Consider the following 18,953-nt stretch of genomic DNA (forward strand, 5'->3'; position numbering starts at 1 on the left):
TAGTGTTGGAAAAAGTCCTTGAAAGTCCAAATAAAGGAAAGATAAGCTGCCCATTATGCTGGAAAAAAAACTAAAATTCTTTTGAGTTCTATGTCCCAGACTTCTAGAGTTCTATGTCCCAGAGTTCTATGTCCCAGAGTTCTAGAGTTCTAGGTCCCAGAGTTCTAGATCCTAGAGTTCTAGGTCCCAGAGTTGTAGGTCCCAGAGTTCCAGAGTTGTAGGTCCCAGAGCTATAGAGTTCTAGGTCCCAGAGTTCTAAAGTTGTAGGTCCCAGAGTTGTAGGTCCCATTGTTCTAGAGTTCTAGGTCCCAGAGTTCTAGAGTTCTAAATCCCAGAGTTCTAGGTCCCAGAGTTCTAGAGTTCTAAATCCCAGAGTTCTAGGTCCCAGAGTTCTAGAATTCTGGGTCCCAGAGGTTCTAGGTCCCAGAGTTCTAGAGTTCTAAATCCCAGAGTTCTAGGTCCCAGAGTTCTAGAGTTCTAAATCCAGGAGTTCTAGGTCCCAGAGTTCTAGAGTTCCAGGTCCCAGAATTCTAGGTCCCAGAGTTCTAGAATTCCAGGTCCCAGAGTCACATTAGAAGTCTTGGGTTCAATTTTTATTACGGTCACATAATCCTTTCTTGCTGGAGGAGCGTAATCTTCCCATCGTTCTGTCTGCAACACGTAATCTGAGTTTGTGCTTAATTCACAAATCTATGTGTGACTGTGTTGGCATATAAATAATCTTTCATGGTCTTACTGTATTTCCAGTCTGGTTTGTGTTGAACCGATGAGGCCTGCCATTGTGTGTGTACAGTGTATTTGTGTCAGTGGTGTCCAGGACTAGTCCAACCAATAATGTGTCAGTGGTGTCCAGGACTAGTCCAACCAATAAGTCAATGATTGATACACAAACCTACAAGTGATGAAACATGTTGGCAGTGAAACATCAGTTGAGAGTTCAGATTTGCCAATTCTGGGAAAATGAGAGAAGGTTGTGTGAGGAAAATTAGGTGAAATGGGGAAAAACGGTTTTAACAAATACTGGAAGACCCACTGCCTTGTAACCCCGCCCCAACAGGTCTTTATAGACGGTGGAGGCTCTGTGACTTTCAGTCAGTGTGGTTAGGTTGCTCTGGTGGGTGAAAGTTGCCGACAGCCCAGTTAGCATTTCAGCTAGGTCTCCTCTCGCTCTAGTTGTTTCATCCGAGTTTCCTCTGGCCTTTGGAAGCTGTGAAGCTGCTGCAGCGTGTCGGCCATGTTTCTGCGGTACAGTGTTTATTTCCTCATCGCTGGGCTTTATCTGAGCAGCTCGGCTCCGACGCCTGAGGACTGCCAACGCCTGCTCACACCTCTGCCTCTGGACGACCTGACCAAGGTAAAAGGCTTCAGCTCTGTTTGCACAGGACTAACTTTTTGGTTGAATTCTCTCACTGCACTGGCAGATAATCTGCTGGTTTCAGTAAATTTCACTTGATTCATGCCAATATGACTTCTTTCAAGAAATAATCATCAAACAATGAATAAAATCTGGAAACAAGAAACTTTCTCCAAGACAATTTCACTTTTACCAAGTAAATGTCCTGAAACAAGTTAGTAAGTAAAATTTGTTGAAACCGGAAAAATTATCACAAAAAAAAAATAACCCTAACCCTAAAATAAGTCTGGAGACAAGATAAAACACCTTAACAAGTCAGTCGGTTTTTGCAGTGTGAAGTTGTCCGCTCACAGGTTCTTCTAACACCTTTCAGTTCACCGTTTCGCGGCTGCCGGCTGAAGCGATCTCGCTCAATACTGGACCAATTTCAAAGATTGTTGTCCCCTTTAGTTACTTAGACACAAAAAGTTGGGAAAGTAGGGTCCAGGTTGAAAAATACCTAAGTTACCCTTTAATGGTGTTTTGATTCGTCTTTCTATCTGCCAACACCATAGGTGTCATTTACACTGGGGACGCTGGGGACATGTCCCCACCACTTTTTGAAATGGCCAATTTTGTCCCCATCACTTTTTAAAAGCATAATTTGTTAAAAATGTTCTGAAAAATAGCTTGCACCATGAAATGCTAACTAACAAATGAGAACCCTTTGTGGAGGAGATTGACAGGGGTGGTATTTGAGTATAATTGTGTGGAATTTTAAAAGAATGACTAAAACATCAAATCAGTGATTTGAGTTTGTTTTAAAATGAATATGGATAAATAAATAGAAATAATCTAATCCCTGCTCCAGTTTAATTCATGTTCTAACGTATCAATATTTAAACCTTATGCTTAGAATGATTGGTTGAACTTGACTCATGAACTCTTGTGAACTCTGTTTCTCTAAAAAAAAAAAAAGTATGCAGAATCGAAACAAGGCAGTTTAACTTAACATCTAATGGTAAGGTTGATTTATTATCTTTAGCTAACGTTGTTAACGTTATTCCTTCAGTTGTTTCTACTTTGTCATATTTTAGGGCAGTGATATTGGATATTGTTATCGCTGGGCTGACTGACATGCACTGGTACTTTCTACAGTAGATGTGATATTAGCATTGTTCGATTGACATGGAGTTGCAGCTGTGGATGTGATGCATATGGATGACTGTACTTGTGCGGTCGACGTTGTTGTGCCTTTTATGCTGAGTATTTTCCTATTGTCGACTCTGTAGTAGCCTAGGCTTTGCCCTTTTGATGCGCTGTTATGCCATTTTTTTCTCGGCGTAATGATCTACTCTGACCTCATACCGATCCCCCCATTACATTGCCTAAAATCGCATATGTTGAAGACTGTTTAAACATTTTTTTTTCATCTGAGCCCTTATGTCCCCACCACTTTTCAACACAAAGTGACGCCCTTGGCCAACACTAATGTTAAACTGCATGTTCTGTACAGATTCACGGCAGGTGGAACTTCATCGAGGGTTTCACTGATCATCAAATGTTTGAGTCCATCCTGAAGATGGTCGACAGCTTCTCGATGACTGTCTCATCGCCACCATCCAGCAACAACATTCTGACTATTAACCAGCAGATCATGATGTGAGTCGGTAACAACAGCTTGGGCCGGTCCATTTTTTATCAAAGACACAACATATTGAAAGTGTTGAGATTTGTTCCAGCAGACGACTGAATTTCAATTCTGTTTTCTGAATTTGTATGGAATGATTGAATTTATTGAAGCTGAAACTGATTATAGAAATCAGACTCATGATGCTCTTCAGTTTTTATCCTATTAAAACCATATTGCATTGAAAAGTCCTAGATATTTAGTTTTCTTTAAGATATTAAATTGATACTGGACTCTTGATTTGTTCTGACTTGACTTGCTGTTCTACATTTAGACTTGAGACTTGACATTAATGACTTGGACCTGACTAATCTACATTTAGACTTGGGACTTGACTTGAGACTTGTGCCTCAAGACTTGAGACTGACTTGGGACTCGAGCAAACTCGACTCAGTCACACCTCTGGAACATGTGAAAGATTCCTAAAGAAAAGATTCCTCTGCATCGTTTCTTTCATCACTCAGGAACATCTTGTTGCCATCAAACACTGGTGTGACACTGTGGTTCACTTTGCCTGTTGCCCATCTACATTACCCTAAAAATTGCCCAGTGTGCCACAACTCTGTCAGAATATAAATTCACCATCCTCCTCTCTCTTTTCTCAGGAATGGAACATGCAGCAGCTCAAATTACACCATGACCGCCGTTGACAACACAATATATATTACACGTAAATCACACTATTTGGCACATATGTTGAAGTATCTAACATGTAAGTCAGTGTGTCTAGCATGTAAGTTCACATATCTAACATGTAGGTTAGATACGTGCATATGTTTAAACGGCTTGCCACATATACAAGAGTATCTAGTATGTACCTGAGTGTATCTAATATGTAATTTGCAGTATCTAGCACTAAAGTCAGTTTCCAGCCTGTAAGTTGGAGCTCTAACATGTCAACTGATGTATGTGGTATGTAGGTAAGACTGTCTAGCATGTAAGTCAGAGTTTATAGCATGCCAGTCTGAGTATCTAGCAAGTACGTCTGAGTTTCTAACCTGTAAGTTGGAGTATCTAACATAACTTGGAGTATCTAACATATCTAACACGTCTGTCACAATTTCTGGCATGTAAGTCAGAGTATCACAGCACGCAAGGCCAAGTTTTAAGGGCATAAGTCCAAGTTTCTACCATTTAAGTTGGAGTATCGATCACACAGATAAGAGTATCTAGCATCTAGTGTCAGCAAATCCAGGTAGGAGAGTATGAACCTGCTCCAGTGTCGCTGGAATCCACCACAAGTCTAACTGGATTGCCAAAATCAGGCACATAAGTCAAAGTATCTAACACAGAAATCAAAGTTCCTCGCAAGTTTTTAGCACATACTGTGTGGGTTCAGTTTGTATTATTGTCACATAATCCTTTCCTGCTGGAGGAGCGTAATCTTCCCATCGTTCTGTCTGCAACACGTAATCTGAGTTTGTGCTCAATTCACAAAACTATGTGTGACTTTGTTGTCTTATAAATAATCTTTCATGGTCTTACTGTAATTCCAGTCTGGTTTGTGTTGAACCGATGAGGCTGTGAAACACCAGTTGAGAGTTCAGATTTGCCAATTCTGGGAAAATGAGAGAAGGTTGGACACATACTGTGTATCCGAATCTAGCCTGCAGGTAAAAGTGTCTAGCACATAACTCAGAGTATTTAGCAGGTAAGTTGAACTCTCTAACACCAAAATCAGTTCCTAGCATGGAAGTCAGAGTTAAATCAGGAAGGACGAAAATGTTTCTGGCAAAATTTGGCATCAAATTTGCCCCAAATATTTGCCTGTGTCTCATCACCTTAACCACCAGACTGTTGACCTAACTAACTGAACCTGTTAAGCTAACAGCCGCCTCCTCTCCCTAGATGAAAAGGATAACTCCACGTTCCAGATCCTGCCGAACTGTGCTGACTGTCTGGTCTTCAGCATCAACACCACCGTCAAAGATGTGGACGCCCAAATCCACACTCTTTATATACTAGGTAGGCTAACACATTTGTGTGAGAAAAGGCCTTTATTGAGCACTTATTACAATAGTTACAGTGCTTAACAGGATAAATAAAAATGTGAATAATAATTGAAGAAGATAATATAAAATAAAAGGGGAGGAGCAGGAAGCAACAGGACTTATGGGAAATGTAGTTTTAAAGTGGAGAAACACTAGAACTAACAATACTACTGGAGTGAGATAGAGGAGACCAATTGTCTCCTCCAGGATCTCATTGGTTTCCAGTCATTAGACCAAGGTATTGACAATAATGAATTGATCATTAAAAATGCAAAACATAGCAGCTAAACATGGATTCCTGTTTTCTCCAGGCAGGTCATCGGTCCTGGAAGAATCCGATCTGAAAACTTTCCGGCAGCAGGCGGAGTGCCTCGGGTTTTCCCAGCCACCAAACTTCCACTACGATCCCAAGAAAGGTCTTTATCATTTAGGGATCCAAGCGCATAGTGCTGGAACCCTATTGTTTTTGCTTGAATTCTTTCTTTCTTTCTTTCTTTCTTTCTCTCTTTCTTTTTCTCCCCTAAAATTGTCTGCAGCTCAGAGACCGTAAGTTCTACAGCAGCCATATTTGGCAGGTGGGCTCCTATGGCGCACCACTACTCAGGCAAGGCAGCCCATGCATATTGGCCAGATGGTGACGCTATAATGAGCAACTTTACATTTTGGCCAATAACTTCTGAACCGTGTGTTGTAGACTGAAAATTGTCCACCATTTTGAATTCTTTCAGAAACACTTTTTTTTCGCAACTCCTCCTAGGCTGTTCATCCAATTCGCATGAAACTTGGTGTGGAGAATCTTGGGTCCGTCCTCTTTCAAAGTTGTATAAATGTTATTGATAGGTGAAATGGTTTGGCTTTTATCGACCAATAAACTTTTTTTTTATTTTTTAAAGATTTATTTTAGGCATTTATGCTTTATTTGACAGAGATATTGTGAGAGAGAGACAGGAAGGTATGGGAGAGAGAGAGGGGAGGACATGCAGCAAATGACCGCGGGCCGGATTCGAACGCGGGTCACTGCGGGAAGGACTTATATGGTATGCGCTCTATTCGGGGCGCCCGACCGATAAACTTTTAACTATACACATCCTAACACTAAGGTACGGAGCCCCTCTGGGGTCACATGGTAAAAAAAACAAACTTGATGTGCAAATCCGTGCGAACGGATTTGTAAACTGTGTGAAACTTCCACTACGATCCCAAGAATGGTCTTTATTATTTTATATTACGATCCTTCCAAAATGATCTCTCTCTCTATGTAGCGTTTTAGAAATGAACTGCTCATTTATTGATTTTTAAAGCCACAGTCTGCAGCTTTTCGCCTTGAGTGAGCAAAGTGTATTGTTAGTTATTTAGACCTGAACACACAGACTGATAATGTAGAATATATTCTTCTATTTTAATTTGAGAAAACATTTGCAGCTTTAAGGTCAGTCCACTCCCTTATTTAATTTTTATTGATACAGGAAGACTGAGAGGAAGAAAGACTAGATGGATGGATGGATCTGACTATACAGTCATATTAATCATTTAATATCAAATGGAAAAACTTTGTCTTCTCTTTCTCTTTCACTTTTTTTTTCTCTCTCTCTCTTTTCACAGATTCCTGTTCTGATGATGGCCCAAAAAATGTGAAAGTTGTTTTCACCTGAAGAAACGACAACTGCTGACATGAGATATAACTGTTTAATTTGCCACTGAAATCCTTTTGGTTGTGTGTTGTGCATTTTAGTAGCTACTCATCATCCATCTGTAATACTAATAAACTTTATTTGTGTAACATTTTCTGAATCAGTCAGTGCATTGCAAACATGTGTCATGGTTCTGCCATGGCCTGCCTTTGTGTTTCTCTGTGTTCCCTGCCCCCCTTGTGTCTCCGCCTCCTGGTCTGTCTGTCAGTGTGTAGTGTGGGTGTGGCTCCCTCTCTCCCCCAGCCCCTGCTTCACCTACACACCTGAACCCCATCACTAATCACCCATCCCCACAGTATATTTACCCCGGTTCATCATCCACTCCTTGTCAGTTCGTCTGTTTTGCTACCTGTCCTGTTACCTGTTGTGTTACCTGCTCTGTTCCTGTTCCTGCTTTGTTCCTGTGTTCCCTGCCTTGTCACCAGTTTTGGACTTCTTGCCTTGTTGCCAGCCAGGTTGGGTTTTGTCTTCCTTGTTTTGCCTGCCTGTTGCGTTTTTGTTTTGAAACTCCTGATTTGGTATTTTTGCCTTAGTTCTTTATTAAAGTCTCTAACTTCAGAAAAGCCCTCTGCCTGCCTGTCTGCATTTGGGTCCTCATCACACCTCCCCGTAACAACATGATAATAAATAAAAATCAATAAGATAAACGTTTAAAATACCAGATGTTAACTCAAAACAAGTTAAAGGTTACAATAGGTAAAAACAAACGATATGATAACTAGCATGTGTGTGACGCCCTGTCATGCTATAATGCTTATTAAGCATTAACTAACCCTTAACTTAGTGACCCTTATTGTAAAGTGTTACCTCATCATTAGTAATCAGTAATAAGTAATATGGATATGAGGAGCAGGTAAGTCATTATTCAGTTTACTCAGCCAGAACCGGCTGATAAGTTCAGAAAATTGTGTCACTTTACTGTAACACAGCTTTTAAGACCAGGAAGGAGTAACATGTAAGTTATTTCACAATATTACGATAACCAAAACCCCAGACGATAACTCAAATCACAATATCGATATTATACAATATATATCGCTCAGCCCTCTTTAGTCTGACCTGAGCTTAAACAGTAATAAGTTACAGCCCTTCATCAAGCCTCTGGCCTCTCAAATGGATTTTTACAAAGGACAAACCTACCTAGATCTAATTGATCCAAGAGTCAATCACAAAACAGAATGATGCAATACATCGTACAAACAAAATGAAACACCAGGAAACAAAACAAAAGGCACAAGGCACAAAACAGCATGATCAAATATACAGAACGGGCCGACCGATCCGACCAGCAGCAGCAACCTGAGAGCCTCAGTGAAGACGAGGAGAAACTCCAAGAAAACATTACCGCTCTCTGATGAAGCCGCAGCATGGCCGACACACGCTGCAGTGGGTTTTAATATATTTATTTTAGTAAAATGTTCCAGTTGTTTGTCCTCTCAGAGAGTCAATATGACTCTGGAGCAGCTGGAGTGATAACTCTGATGAGTGTGGACCGATAGAAACACTGGAAGACTGTTGATTTTTACTTGAGAGTTAAACTTCTGTGCATCTTCAACAAATGCCTCCACACACCAAAACCCAGTGGAAGCATCTCTCTTCTCTCTTCTCTGAACTGTTTTTTATATACAAGCAGGGTTTGCACAAAGTCTTTAAATTGTTTAAGGTCCTTTAACTTTTCAAAATGTAAGTACTCGAATACCTGGAAAATTAGCCTGTGATGTGGAGAACAGTTATGAACAGAACAAATAGTGTTGGAAAAAGTCCCAGAGTTCTAGATCCTAGAGTTCTAGGTCCCAGAGTTGTAGGTCCCAGAGTTCCAGAGTTGTAGGTCCCAGAGCTATAGAGTTCTAGGTCCCAGAGTTCTAAAGTTGTAGGTCCCAGAGTTGTAGGTTCCATTGTTCTAGAGTTCTAGGTCCCAGAGTTCTAGAATTCTAAATCCCAGAGTTCTAGGTCCCAGAGTTCTAGAGTTCTAAATCCCAGAGTTCTAGGTCCCAGAGTTCTAGAGTTCCAGGTCCCAGAATTCTAGGTCCCAGAGTTTTAAAGTTCTAGGTCCCAGAGTTCTAGAATTCCAGGTCCCAGAGTCACATTAGAAGTCTTGGGTTCAATTTTTATTACTGTCACATAATCCTTTCTTGCTGAAGGAGCGTAATCTTCCCATCGTTCTGTCTGCAACACGTAATCTGAGTTCGTGCTTAATTCACAAATCTATGTGTGACTGTGTTGGCATATAAATAATCTTTCATGGTCTTACTGTATTTCCAGTCTGGTTTGTGTTGAACCGATGAGGCCTGCCATTGTGTGTGTACAGTGTATTTGTGTCAGTGGTGTCCAGGACTAGTCCAACCAATAATGTGTCAGTGGTGTCCAGGACTAGTCCAACCAATAAGTCAATGATTGATACACAGACCTACAAGTGATGAAACATGTTGGCAGTGAAACATCAGTTGAGAGTTCAGATTTGCCAATTCTGGGAAAATGAGAGAAGGTTGTGTGAGGAAAATTAGGTGAAATGGGGAAAAACGGTTTTAACAAATACTTGGACACCCACCGCCTTGTAACCCCGCCCCAACAGGCCTTTATAGACGGTGGAGGCTCTGTGACTTTCAGTCAGTGTGGTTAGGTTGCTCTGGTGGGTGAAAGTTGCCAACAGCCCAGTTAGCATTTCAGCTAGGTCTCCTCTCGCTCTAGTTGTTTCGTCCGAGTTTCCTCTGGCCTTTGGAAGCTGTGAAGCTGCTGCAGCGTGTCGGCCATGTTTCTGCGGTACAGTGTTTATTTCCTCATCGCTGGGCTTTATCTGAGCAGCTCGGCTCCGACGCCTGAGGACTGCCAACGCCTGCTCACACCTCTGCCTCTGGACGACCTGACCAAGGTAAAAGGCTTCAGCTCTGTTTGCACAGGACTAACTTTTTGGTTGAATTCTCTCACTGCACTGGCAGATAATCTGCTGGTTTCAGTAAATTTCACTTGATTCATGCCAATATGACTTCTTTCAAGAAATAATCATAAAACAATGAATAAAATCTGGAAACAAGAAACTTTCTCCAAGACAATTTCACTTTTACCAAGTAAATGTCCTGAAACAAGTTAGTAAGTAAAATTTGTTGAAACCGAAAAATTATCACTAAAAAAAAAATAACCCTAACCCTAAAATAAGCTTGATAAGTCTGGAGACAAGATAAAACACCTTAACAAGTCAGTCAGTTTTTGCAGTGTGAAGTTGTCCGCTCACAGGTTCTTCTAACACCTTTCAGTTCACCGTTTCGCGGCTGCCGGCTGAAGCGATCTCGCTCAATACTGGACCAATTTCAAAGATTGTTGTCCCCTTTAGTTACTTAGACACAAAAAGTTGGGAAAATAGGGTCCAGGTTGAAAAATACCTAAGTTACCCTTTAATGGTGTTTTGATTCGTCTTTCTATCTGCCAACACTAATGTTAAACTGCATGTTCTGTACAGATTCACGGCAGGTGGAACTTCATTGAGACTTTCACTGATCATCAAATGTTTGAGTCCATCCTGAAGATGGTCGACAGCTTCTGGCTGGCTCTCACACCGTCCAACAACAACATTCTGTCTGTTAACCAGCAGATCATGATGTGAGTCGGTAACAGCAGCTTGGGCCAGTCCATTTTTATCAAAGACACATGATGAATGATTGAATTTATTGAAGCTGAAACTGATTATAGAAATCAGACTCATGATGCTCTTACCAAGTTTTTATCCTATTAAAACCATATTGCATTGAAAAGTCCTAGATATTTAGTTTTCTTTAAGATATTAAATTGATACTGGACTCTTGATTTGTTCTGACTTGACTTGCTGTTCTACATTTAGACTTGAGACTTGACATTAATGACTTGACTTGGACCTGACTAATCTACATTTAGACTTGGGACTTGACTTGAGACTTGTGCCTCAAGACTTGAGACTGACTTGGGACTCGAGCAAACTCGACTCAGTCACACCTCTGGAACATGTGAAAGATTCCTAAAAAAAAGATTCCTCTGCATCGTTTCTTTCATCACTCAGGAACATCTTGTTGCCATCAAACACTGGTGTGACGCTGTGGTTCACTTTGTTGCCTGTTGCCCATCTACATTGCCCTAAAAATTGCCCAGTGTGCCACAACTCTGTCAGAATATAAATTCACCATCCTCCTCTCTCTTTTCTCAGGAATGGAACATGCAGCAGCTCAAATTACACCATGACCGCTGTTGACAACACAATATATATTACACGTAAATCACACTATTTGGCACATATGTTGAAGTATCTAACATGTAAGTCAGTGTGTCTAGCATGTAAGTTCACATATCTAACATGTAGGTTAGATACGTGCATATGTTTAAACGGCTTGCCACATATACAAGAGTATCTAGTATGTACCTGAGTGTATCTAATGTGTAATTTGCAGTATCTAGCACTAAAGTCAGTTTCCAGCCTGTAAGTTGGAGCTCTAACATGTCAACTGATGTATGTGGTATGTAGGTAAGACTGTCTAGCATGTAAGTCAGAGTTTATAGCATGCCAGTCTGAGTATCTAGCAAGTACGTCTGAGTTTCTAACCTGTAAGTTGGAGTATCTAACATAACTTGGAGTATCTAACACGTCTGTCACAATTTCTGGCATGTAAGTCAGAGTATCACAGCACGCAAGGCCAAGTTTTAAGGGCATAAGTCCAAGTTTCTACCATTTAAGTTGGAGTATCGATCACACAGATAAGAGTATCTAGCATCTAGTGTCAGGAGATCCAGGTAGGAGAGTATGAACCTGCTCCAGTGTCGCTGGAATCCACCACAAGTCTAACCGGATTGCCAAAATCAGACATAAGTCAAAGTATCTAACACAGAAATCAAAGTTCCTCGCAAGTTTTTAGCACATACTGTGTATCCGAATCTAGCCTGCAAGTAAAAGTATCTAGCACATAACTCAGAGTATTTAGCAGGTAAGTTGAACTCTCTAACACCAAAATCAGTTCCTAGCATGGAAGTCAGAGTTAAATCAGGAAGGACGAAAATGTTTCTGGCAAAATTTGGCATAAAATTTGCCCCAAATATTTGCCTGTGTCTCATCACCTTAACCACCAGACTGTTGACCTAACTAACTGAACCTGTTAAGCTAACAGCCGCCTCCTCTTCCTAGAAGAAAACCTGAACTCCACGTTACAGATCCTGCCGAACTGTGCTGACTGTCTGGTCTTCAACATCAACACCACCGTCAATGATGTGTACAAATCCAAAATCCACACTCTTTATATACTAGGTAGGCTAACATATTTGTGTGAGAAAAGGCCTTTATTGAGCACTTATTACAATAGTTACAGTGCTTAACAGGATAAATAAAAATGTGAATAATAATTGAAGAAGATAATATAAAATAAAAGGGGAGGAGCAGGAAGCAACAGGACTGATGGGAAATGTAGTTTTAAAGTGGAGAAACACTAGAACTAACAATACTACTGGAGTGAGATAGAGGAGACCAATTGTCTCCTCCAGGATCTCATTGGTTTCCAGTCATTAGACCAAGGTATTGACAATAATGAATTGATCATTAAAAATGCAAAACATAGCAGCTAAACATGGATTCCTGTTTTCTCCAGGCAGGTCATCGGTCCTGGAGGAATCCGATCTGAAAACTTTCCGGCAGCAGGCGGAGTGCCTCGGGTTTTCCCAGCCACCAAACTTCCACTACAATCCCAAGAAAGGTCTTTATCATTTAGGGATCCAAGCACATAGTGCTGGAACCCTATTGTTTTTGCTGGAATTCTTTCTTTCTTTCTTTCTCTCTTTCTTTTTCTCCCCTAAAATTGTCTGCAGCTCAGAGACCGTAAGTCCTACAGCAGCCATATTTGGCAGGTGGGCTCCTATGGCGCACCACTACTCAGGCAAGGCAGCCCATGCATATTGGCCAGATGGTGGCGCTATAATGAGCAACTTTACATTTTGGCCAATAACTTCTGAACCGTGTGTCGTAGACTGAAAATTGTCCACCATTTTGAATTCTTTCAGAAACACTTTTTTTCGCAACTCCTCCTAGGCTGTTCATCCAATTCGCATGAAACTTGGTGTGGAGAATCTTGGGACCGTCCTCTTTCAAAGTTGTATAAATGTTATTGATAGGTGAAATGGTTTGGCTTTTATCGACCAATAAACTTTTTTTTTATTTTTTAAAGATTTATTTTAGGCATTTATGCTTTATTTGACAGAGATATTGTGAGAGAGAGACAGGAAGGTATGGGAGAGAGAGAGGGGAGGACATGCAGCAAATGACCGCGGGCCGGATTCGAACGCGGGTCACTGCGGGAAGGACTGAGCCTTAAATGGTATGCGCTCTACTCAGTGAGCCACCGGGGCGCCCGACCGATAAACTTTTAACTATACACATCCTAACACTCAGGTACGGAGCCCCTCTGGGGTCACATGGTAAAAAAAAAAAACTTGATGTGTAAATCCGTGTGAACGGATTTGTATTGTGAATCCATTCGCACAGTTTACACATCAAGTTTTTTTTTTCTACCATGTGACCCCAGAGGGGCTCCGTACTAAGGTCTTATCCACACTAAGCCAGGTAAATTTGAAAACAGCGTTTTTGTGTCGTTTGTATTTCCGTCCACACCACCGTTTCCATGCCGTTTTCTAAAAGTTTCCTGTCCACACTAAAACGCAAAAAATATAGGAAAACCAACAAGTCCACCAAACCATACGACCAAATAGGTCGTTTGTTCCCACCCTACCCTAAATTAGCGCCCTACCGGCGGCAGGAGATGGCAACAAGCATTTCCAACATGATCTCACAAAAATACGTGAAATGAACACGACCTCGACGAATTTGAAAACGTTCCTCCGCCACAAATTTAATTACGTCCCAAAGGTTGGTTAATGATTAAATTTAGGCAATTAAAACAAGTTTGGTTAAGGTTAGGGTTAAGGTTATGGTAAAGTTTAGGCAAATAAAACAACTTGGGTTATGGTTATGGTTAGGCAACTAAAACAATTTGGTTAAGGTTAGTAAAATGGCTTGGTCATGGTTAAATAAAAAAAAAAAAAATGTGACTCACGGTTGTATGTCCTTTGGAAACGCTGGGAATCGAACCCCGGTCGCCAACATCGAAGGCAAACGTATTCGCCCATCCACCATCCCTGACCACAACACCCTGACTTTCCACCGTGCTATTTCAATGTTGAAAGAGAAACTTGACCGTCACGTGACGTGGACGCATTGTCGTTATTTACACGACCGCTAGAGGTCGCTTAACTTTAAAACGTAACTATAGGTCTATAGGCTGTTTGTACAAACGATGTATGGGGTCGATTTTTGGGGAGGACAGTCTCAGGAAAACGATGAAATCTACCCTATTGGGCATAGCCTCCGACCCATGACCTTTATGTCGTTACCACCATGGTTACCACTGTTTACATAAGTGTTGTCATGGCTGCAGCAACAGAGCGTAAGTGCCAACAAGATGTCCAAATCACGACAAAAAACGGACAAAAGTGAGCCAGACTATTTTGTCTGGACAGACAACGAAGTTCAGCTGCTTTTGAAGGTGAACTCATAAAAGGCTAATGGCCTAAATAAACGTGCCTACGGAGAAATATCACCGGTTACCAGTCTTGTCTTGCTTTGCCAGATTTTTTGAGGGTTACCAAAGGAGGACCAAAATCTTGCAAAATGTTTGCCAAAAATCGGCGGTCTCTGCCTTGTTCCATTCGGACTGTGGTGCAGATCGTTTTGGTGTGAAAAAAAACTTTGATAATGTCCGACCAAAAGAGAGGAAATGACAACGTGTGAAATGATTTGCTCTTTCACAGCAAGTTGCTTGGGTTTGTTCTGGTTTACGACTCAAGTTTGTTCGGTATTGTAGCGACTGTGGAGTCAGTAACGATATTCTTTTCGGTCGGTAAGGAGCCGCTATTTTTCTTTAGTTGAACACAGTACACCCACCGCCTCTGTCAATATTTTACAAAAATGAATTTATGCCACTTTTCCATCGCATGGTACCGGCTCAACTCGACTCGACTCAACTTGCTTTTGGTAGTACCACTTGGTTTTCCACTGTAGATAGTACCCCCTTAATGTGCTGAAGGCTGAAGGCAGCAAGACAACAGACTGCTCTCTGGCTACACAAGAGGGTAAGCTAACCTGGTAGCTAACATTAGCATATATGTCCCGTGTCGCACAATGACGACGATTCTCTCTGACCAATCAGTAGTCTGCAGTGTTTTCACGTCACCTTTTGGTTTCGCCTCAGCTCGCTTGGAACCTCGACGGAGGTGCTACCAAAAAAAAGTACCAGGTAATATGGTACCAGGTACCTGGTACTTGTCCAATGGAAAACCAAAAAAGGCAAGTAGAGTCGAGTCGAGCCGGTACCATGCCGTGGAAAAGCGGCTATACACTCACCTAATGCAGACACACTGTTGACAGGAGAGTTCTTCTGTCTTGTCGAAGTTGTTTGACCCGTCATTATAAATATTTTATGCCTTGAAATCTCACTACCTAGAGAGAAACCTACTGGCCGCCCCAGAGGAAGTACATCGCAAAAACGCCCTCTGGGTGCCGTTCTAGTTTGACTTTTTTGTACTCCCATCAAGATATCTGTCCAATAAGTCTGTTTCATATTATAGTCGGTGTGAAATGAACCGGACCAATCCAATGTAACAACCTAGCGAACTCTGGTTTGGACTTTAAGCGCCCTTAAAGAAAACTAAATATCTTGGACTTTTCAATGCAATATGGTTTTAATAGGATAAAAACTTGGTAAGAGCATCATGAGTTTGATTTCTATAATCAGTTTCAACTTCAATAAATTCAATCATTCCATACAAATTCAGAAAACAGAATTTAAATTCAGTCGTCTGCTGGAACAAATCTCATCACTTTCAATCTAAGTCATTTACACAAACACAAGATCTCAAGTCAAGACTTTAGAAACCTTTTCAAGTCATCAGAGTACAAGTCAGAGTCAAGTCCCAAGTCACCAGAACCCAAGTCAGGTCGAGTCTCAGGTCTTCTCTTGATGTATCAAGTCCAAGTCATGTGACTTGAGTCCCCACCTCTGGCCGCCGTTGCTACCATTCTGCTTTAGAGAACGTAAACCCGATTACTTCCATTTTTGTTCTAGTTCTTTGTTTCAGGCAAACAGGGACTGAGAATGTAGAATATATTCTGTTTATTTAATGTAAAAAAGTGAAAAAAGTTTTGATTTAAGGTCAGTCTGTAACACTGTCTTCTCTTTCTCCTTGTCTTTCTCTCTTTTCTCTCTTTCCGCAGATTTGTGCTGAAGTACAAAAAATGTGAAAGTTGTTCTCCACCCGAAGAAATGACAACTGCGAACAGAAACAAACATTTAACACTGAAACTGAGGAAATAAAGAGAGAAAACTGATTCAGAACATTAAACATGTCGTCCAACTTTTTATTTGTAAGGAAAAGTAATTGGTGTCGTCTAATTTGCCGGTGAAATCCTTTCAGTTGTGTGTTCTGCAGGACAGTCGCTGCTCAGCATCCATCTGTAACATTTTAAATTTTCATCTTTATTATCGTTTTATTGTCTGCAAGGCACTCTGTAACTCTGTTTCACAAAAATAAAGTTTATTAGAGTGCCTTGCAGACAATAAAACGATAATAAAGATGAAAATTTAAAATGCCAGATGTGAATTCAAAACAGGCTAAAAGTAGGTGAAAACTGCCTAGGCTATATGAAAATTGCCATGTCTGTAAAAAGTAAAGTAAAAAGGTCATAGCTGGATAGATAGTTGGTAGATTTTCCATATGTGCCGGTGTTAAATTCTACCAAATTGTCACCATGGTTACTCTGTGTGTCTCTTAAACTCACAGTATGCAATTTCTGCCTCTAGGGCTCTCAATCAAAACAATAACAAAAGATGTAGTTTGATGAAGTCGTGAAGTAGCGTGGGATCATGGGAGTTTTTTTTACGGGGACAGCTTCAGTGACAGGACGCAGCAAACGGGAATGAATAATCGCGATCCGATAAAAACAATAGAATGAAAAAAACAACAGAGCGGCTAGCTAGCTGGCCGACTTCCTTCCTCACTCTCTGACGGATCATCTGGTGTTTCCCGTGTTTCCCCGGAAGTTAGGGGGTAAAGGCATGGATGTATTAAACTATGGATGAGGCATTCAAAGATGGCGGCCCATTCATTCCAATGAAAGTTGCTCACCCAGCGCATACGCCGAAAAAGTTTCTACGACTCCTACTTCCGTGGCCGACAGCACCTGCGCAGTAGTGTTTTTCTTGGCCCCGCCTATCCCACATGAACGAGTCAAGTGACGTTCTCGTAGCGTCCGTGACAACGGCGCGTTCATGTGCAGCTTTCTAGGTTCTAGCTTCTAGCTTCCGATTGACTGTTGCTGCTGCAGACTCGGCTCTTCGGGGAAACCATCGTCCAGGTATGACTCTATCATTTATTCAAGCACAGAACATTTGCTTTATTTGTATAAATCTTACATCTGATGTGAAGTGATTCAGTCTGGATAAAGTTGAGCTAAGCTAACGTTGGTAATAACGGTTAGCATAACGAGACGGAGTCAGCTAACATAACCATGGGTTAACGTCAGGCAAGTTAAACAAACCAACAAAACTCAGTTAAACATAGAAATGTTGGTTAGATCATAGACTAAACTTTGCATTTATGATGTATGCTCCACTCGTGTTGCTCCACTTGTGTTGAACGTTGTCTTGTGTTTCTCACAGCGAGTCAAGTTCATGCCACACATCGCTAGCCAGGTCCATGTCAAGGGTTTACTCATGCTTAACCAGATGAGGAGATTTATTTTGAACTTAATTTAGAGCATTATCGATGTGAGATGGTTCACATCGGTCATAGATAGTAATGACTTCGTAGCTTTTTCACCTCTACTGGAGCCAGTGCTTCACAAATTAAGTACTTTTCACCCTGTGCTGTAATCATCATGATGATGTATGCTAACTGTTACTTACTGCAGTTTCTTCTGTTACAGAAACTCCTGCTCCTCAAGAACCACTGACACTCTGGAAAATGCTCCCAAAGAAATTAACTTATTTATGATGTCTACATGTATTTAACATGTAGAATGGAACGTGTTTTGAAATAAATCTTTACTTTACATATAACAGTTTGTCTTGGATCATCTCTTAAATAAGTCTTAGATGTCATCACTCTGTAGTCCATTGCCCTCAAATTACTTTTCCGTCTCCATCTTACCTTGGTTATTACAATTACGTTATTACACATACAACAGTGTGAGTAATTTCTGACAATATTGACTAAAGCCACACATCTAGACCACATAGTCCAAGTTAACCAACTTGCTGTTGCCTCAGTGTAGAGATAGTATTACTTGTAGCCATTATTATTCTGCTGCATACTGATTTAATCCATGGGACTGAACTACACTGGATCAAAGGTGGGTCACCTCACAACATTTAGTCATGACATAAATATTGGTACTCTTATCAAACAGTCCTATATGAACAGTGTATGAAGATAGGTTTGCATTATGCAACTTAGATGTAAGGTTTGCTAGTGAAAAAAATCAGTTAAATTATTATCATTGGGAATATTCCAGGTTTGTTGTGTCACACCAAGGTTTATTTGAGTTTGCAAGTGTTACACTATCTAGACTGTCATAGCAAAATTTCTATAAGCTTGATCTCCCTATGCAGTGCCCAGAAACACACCTGGTTGGAAGAAGACTCAATGCCATTTACATAATAGACATTATCAGTAACTCAAGCAGGTTAACTCAAATTGGACATCTAAATATAAATTTACAGACAGTAATAGAAATGAGAACAACCATCAAAGCCCAAATATATTCATAACTTTAATAGGATAAAGAAAAGTACATAGGCATAGTCTGTAAACGGAGAATTTTGAGATGTAAATAAATATACAATAGTAAGTAGGTGCATAGAACTGCATATGCTGGTTAACTACAGCAATGTTATAACGTTAGCTAGCTTGCAAGCGACCTATTTAATCAAGAGAGAAACAAAAACAAATTAGAAACCATCCGTTATTGTTCTGAAGTCTTGCCTGTTAAACCTAAGTGTCGGCGGACGTGTAGGTTGAGTTTAATGTGATCTAGTTTGATCACATACAGCTAAAAGCCTCTGCTAACAACCAGCTAGCTGTATAGCTTGTCAACAGTGGAGTAGAAGCGGTGAATGCGCACGGAGCGTTCCCGTGGCCTGGAGGCGCGTTCACGGAGCTCCAGAAAATACAGCTTTATATGGCTCTTGGTG

General features: G+C 40.9%; 1 protein-coding gene across 1 annotated transcript; it reads left to right on the forward strand.

Annotated features, from left to right (window-relative positions):
• The first annotated feature begins 1,234 nt into the window (after nucleotides 1-1,234).
• On the forward strand, nucleotides 1,235-6,985 carry LOC139653553 (saxitoxin and tetrodotoxin-binding protein 2-like). Its single transcript, XM_071530415.1, has 6 exons — nucleotides 1,235-1,354; nucleotides 2,850-2,995; nucleotides 4,855-4,988; nucleotides 5,326-5,430; nucleotides 5,551-5,560; nucleotides 6,949-6,985. Exons 1-6 carry the CDS (start codon nucleotides 1,235-1,237, stop codon nucleotides 6,983-6,985), a joined length of 552 nt encoding a protein of 183 aa, XP_071386516.1.
• Nucleotides 6,986-18,953: the final 11,968 nt, after the last annotated feature.

Source organism: Centroberyx affinis, unplaced genomic scaffold, assembly GCF_046629955.1.
Source record: "Centroberyx affinis isolate AG114_WGS23_722 - 3 ecotype Tasmania unplaced genomic scaffold, CSIRO-AGI_Caff_v1 ptg001927l_1, whole genome shotgun sequence".
NCBI lineage: Eukaryota > Metazoa > Chordata > Actinopteri > Beryciformes > Berycidae > Centroberyx > Centroberyx affinis.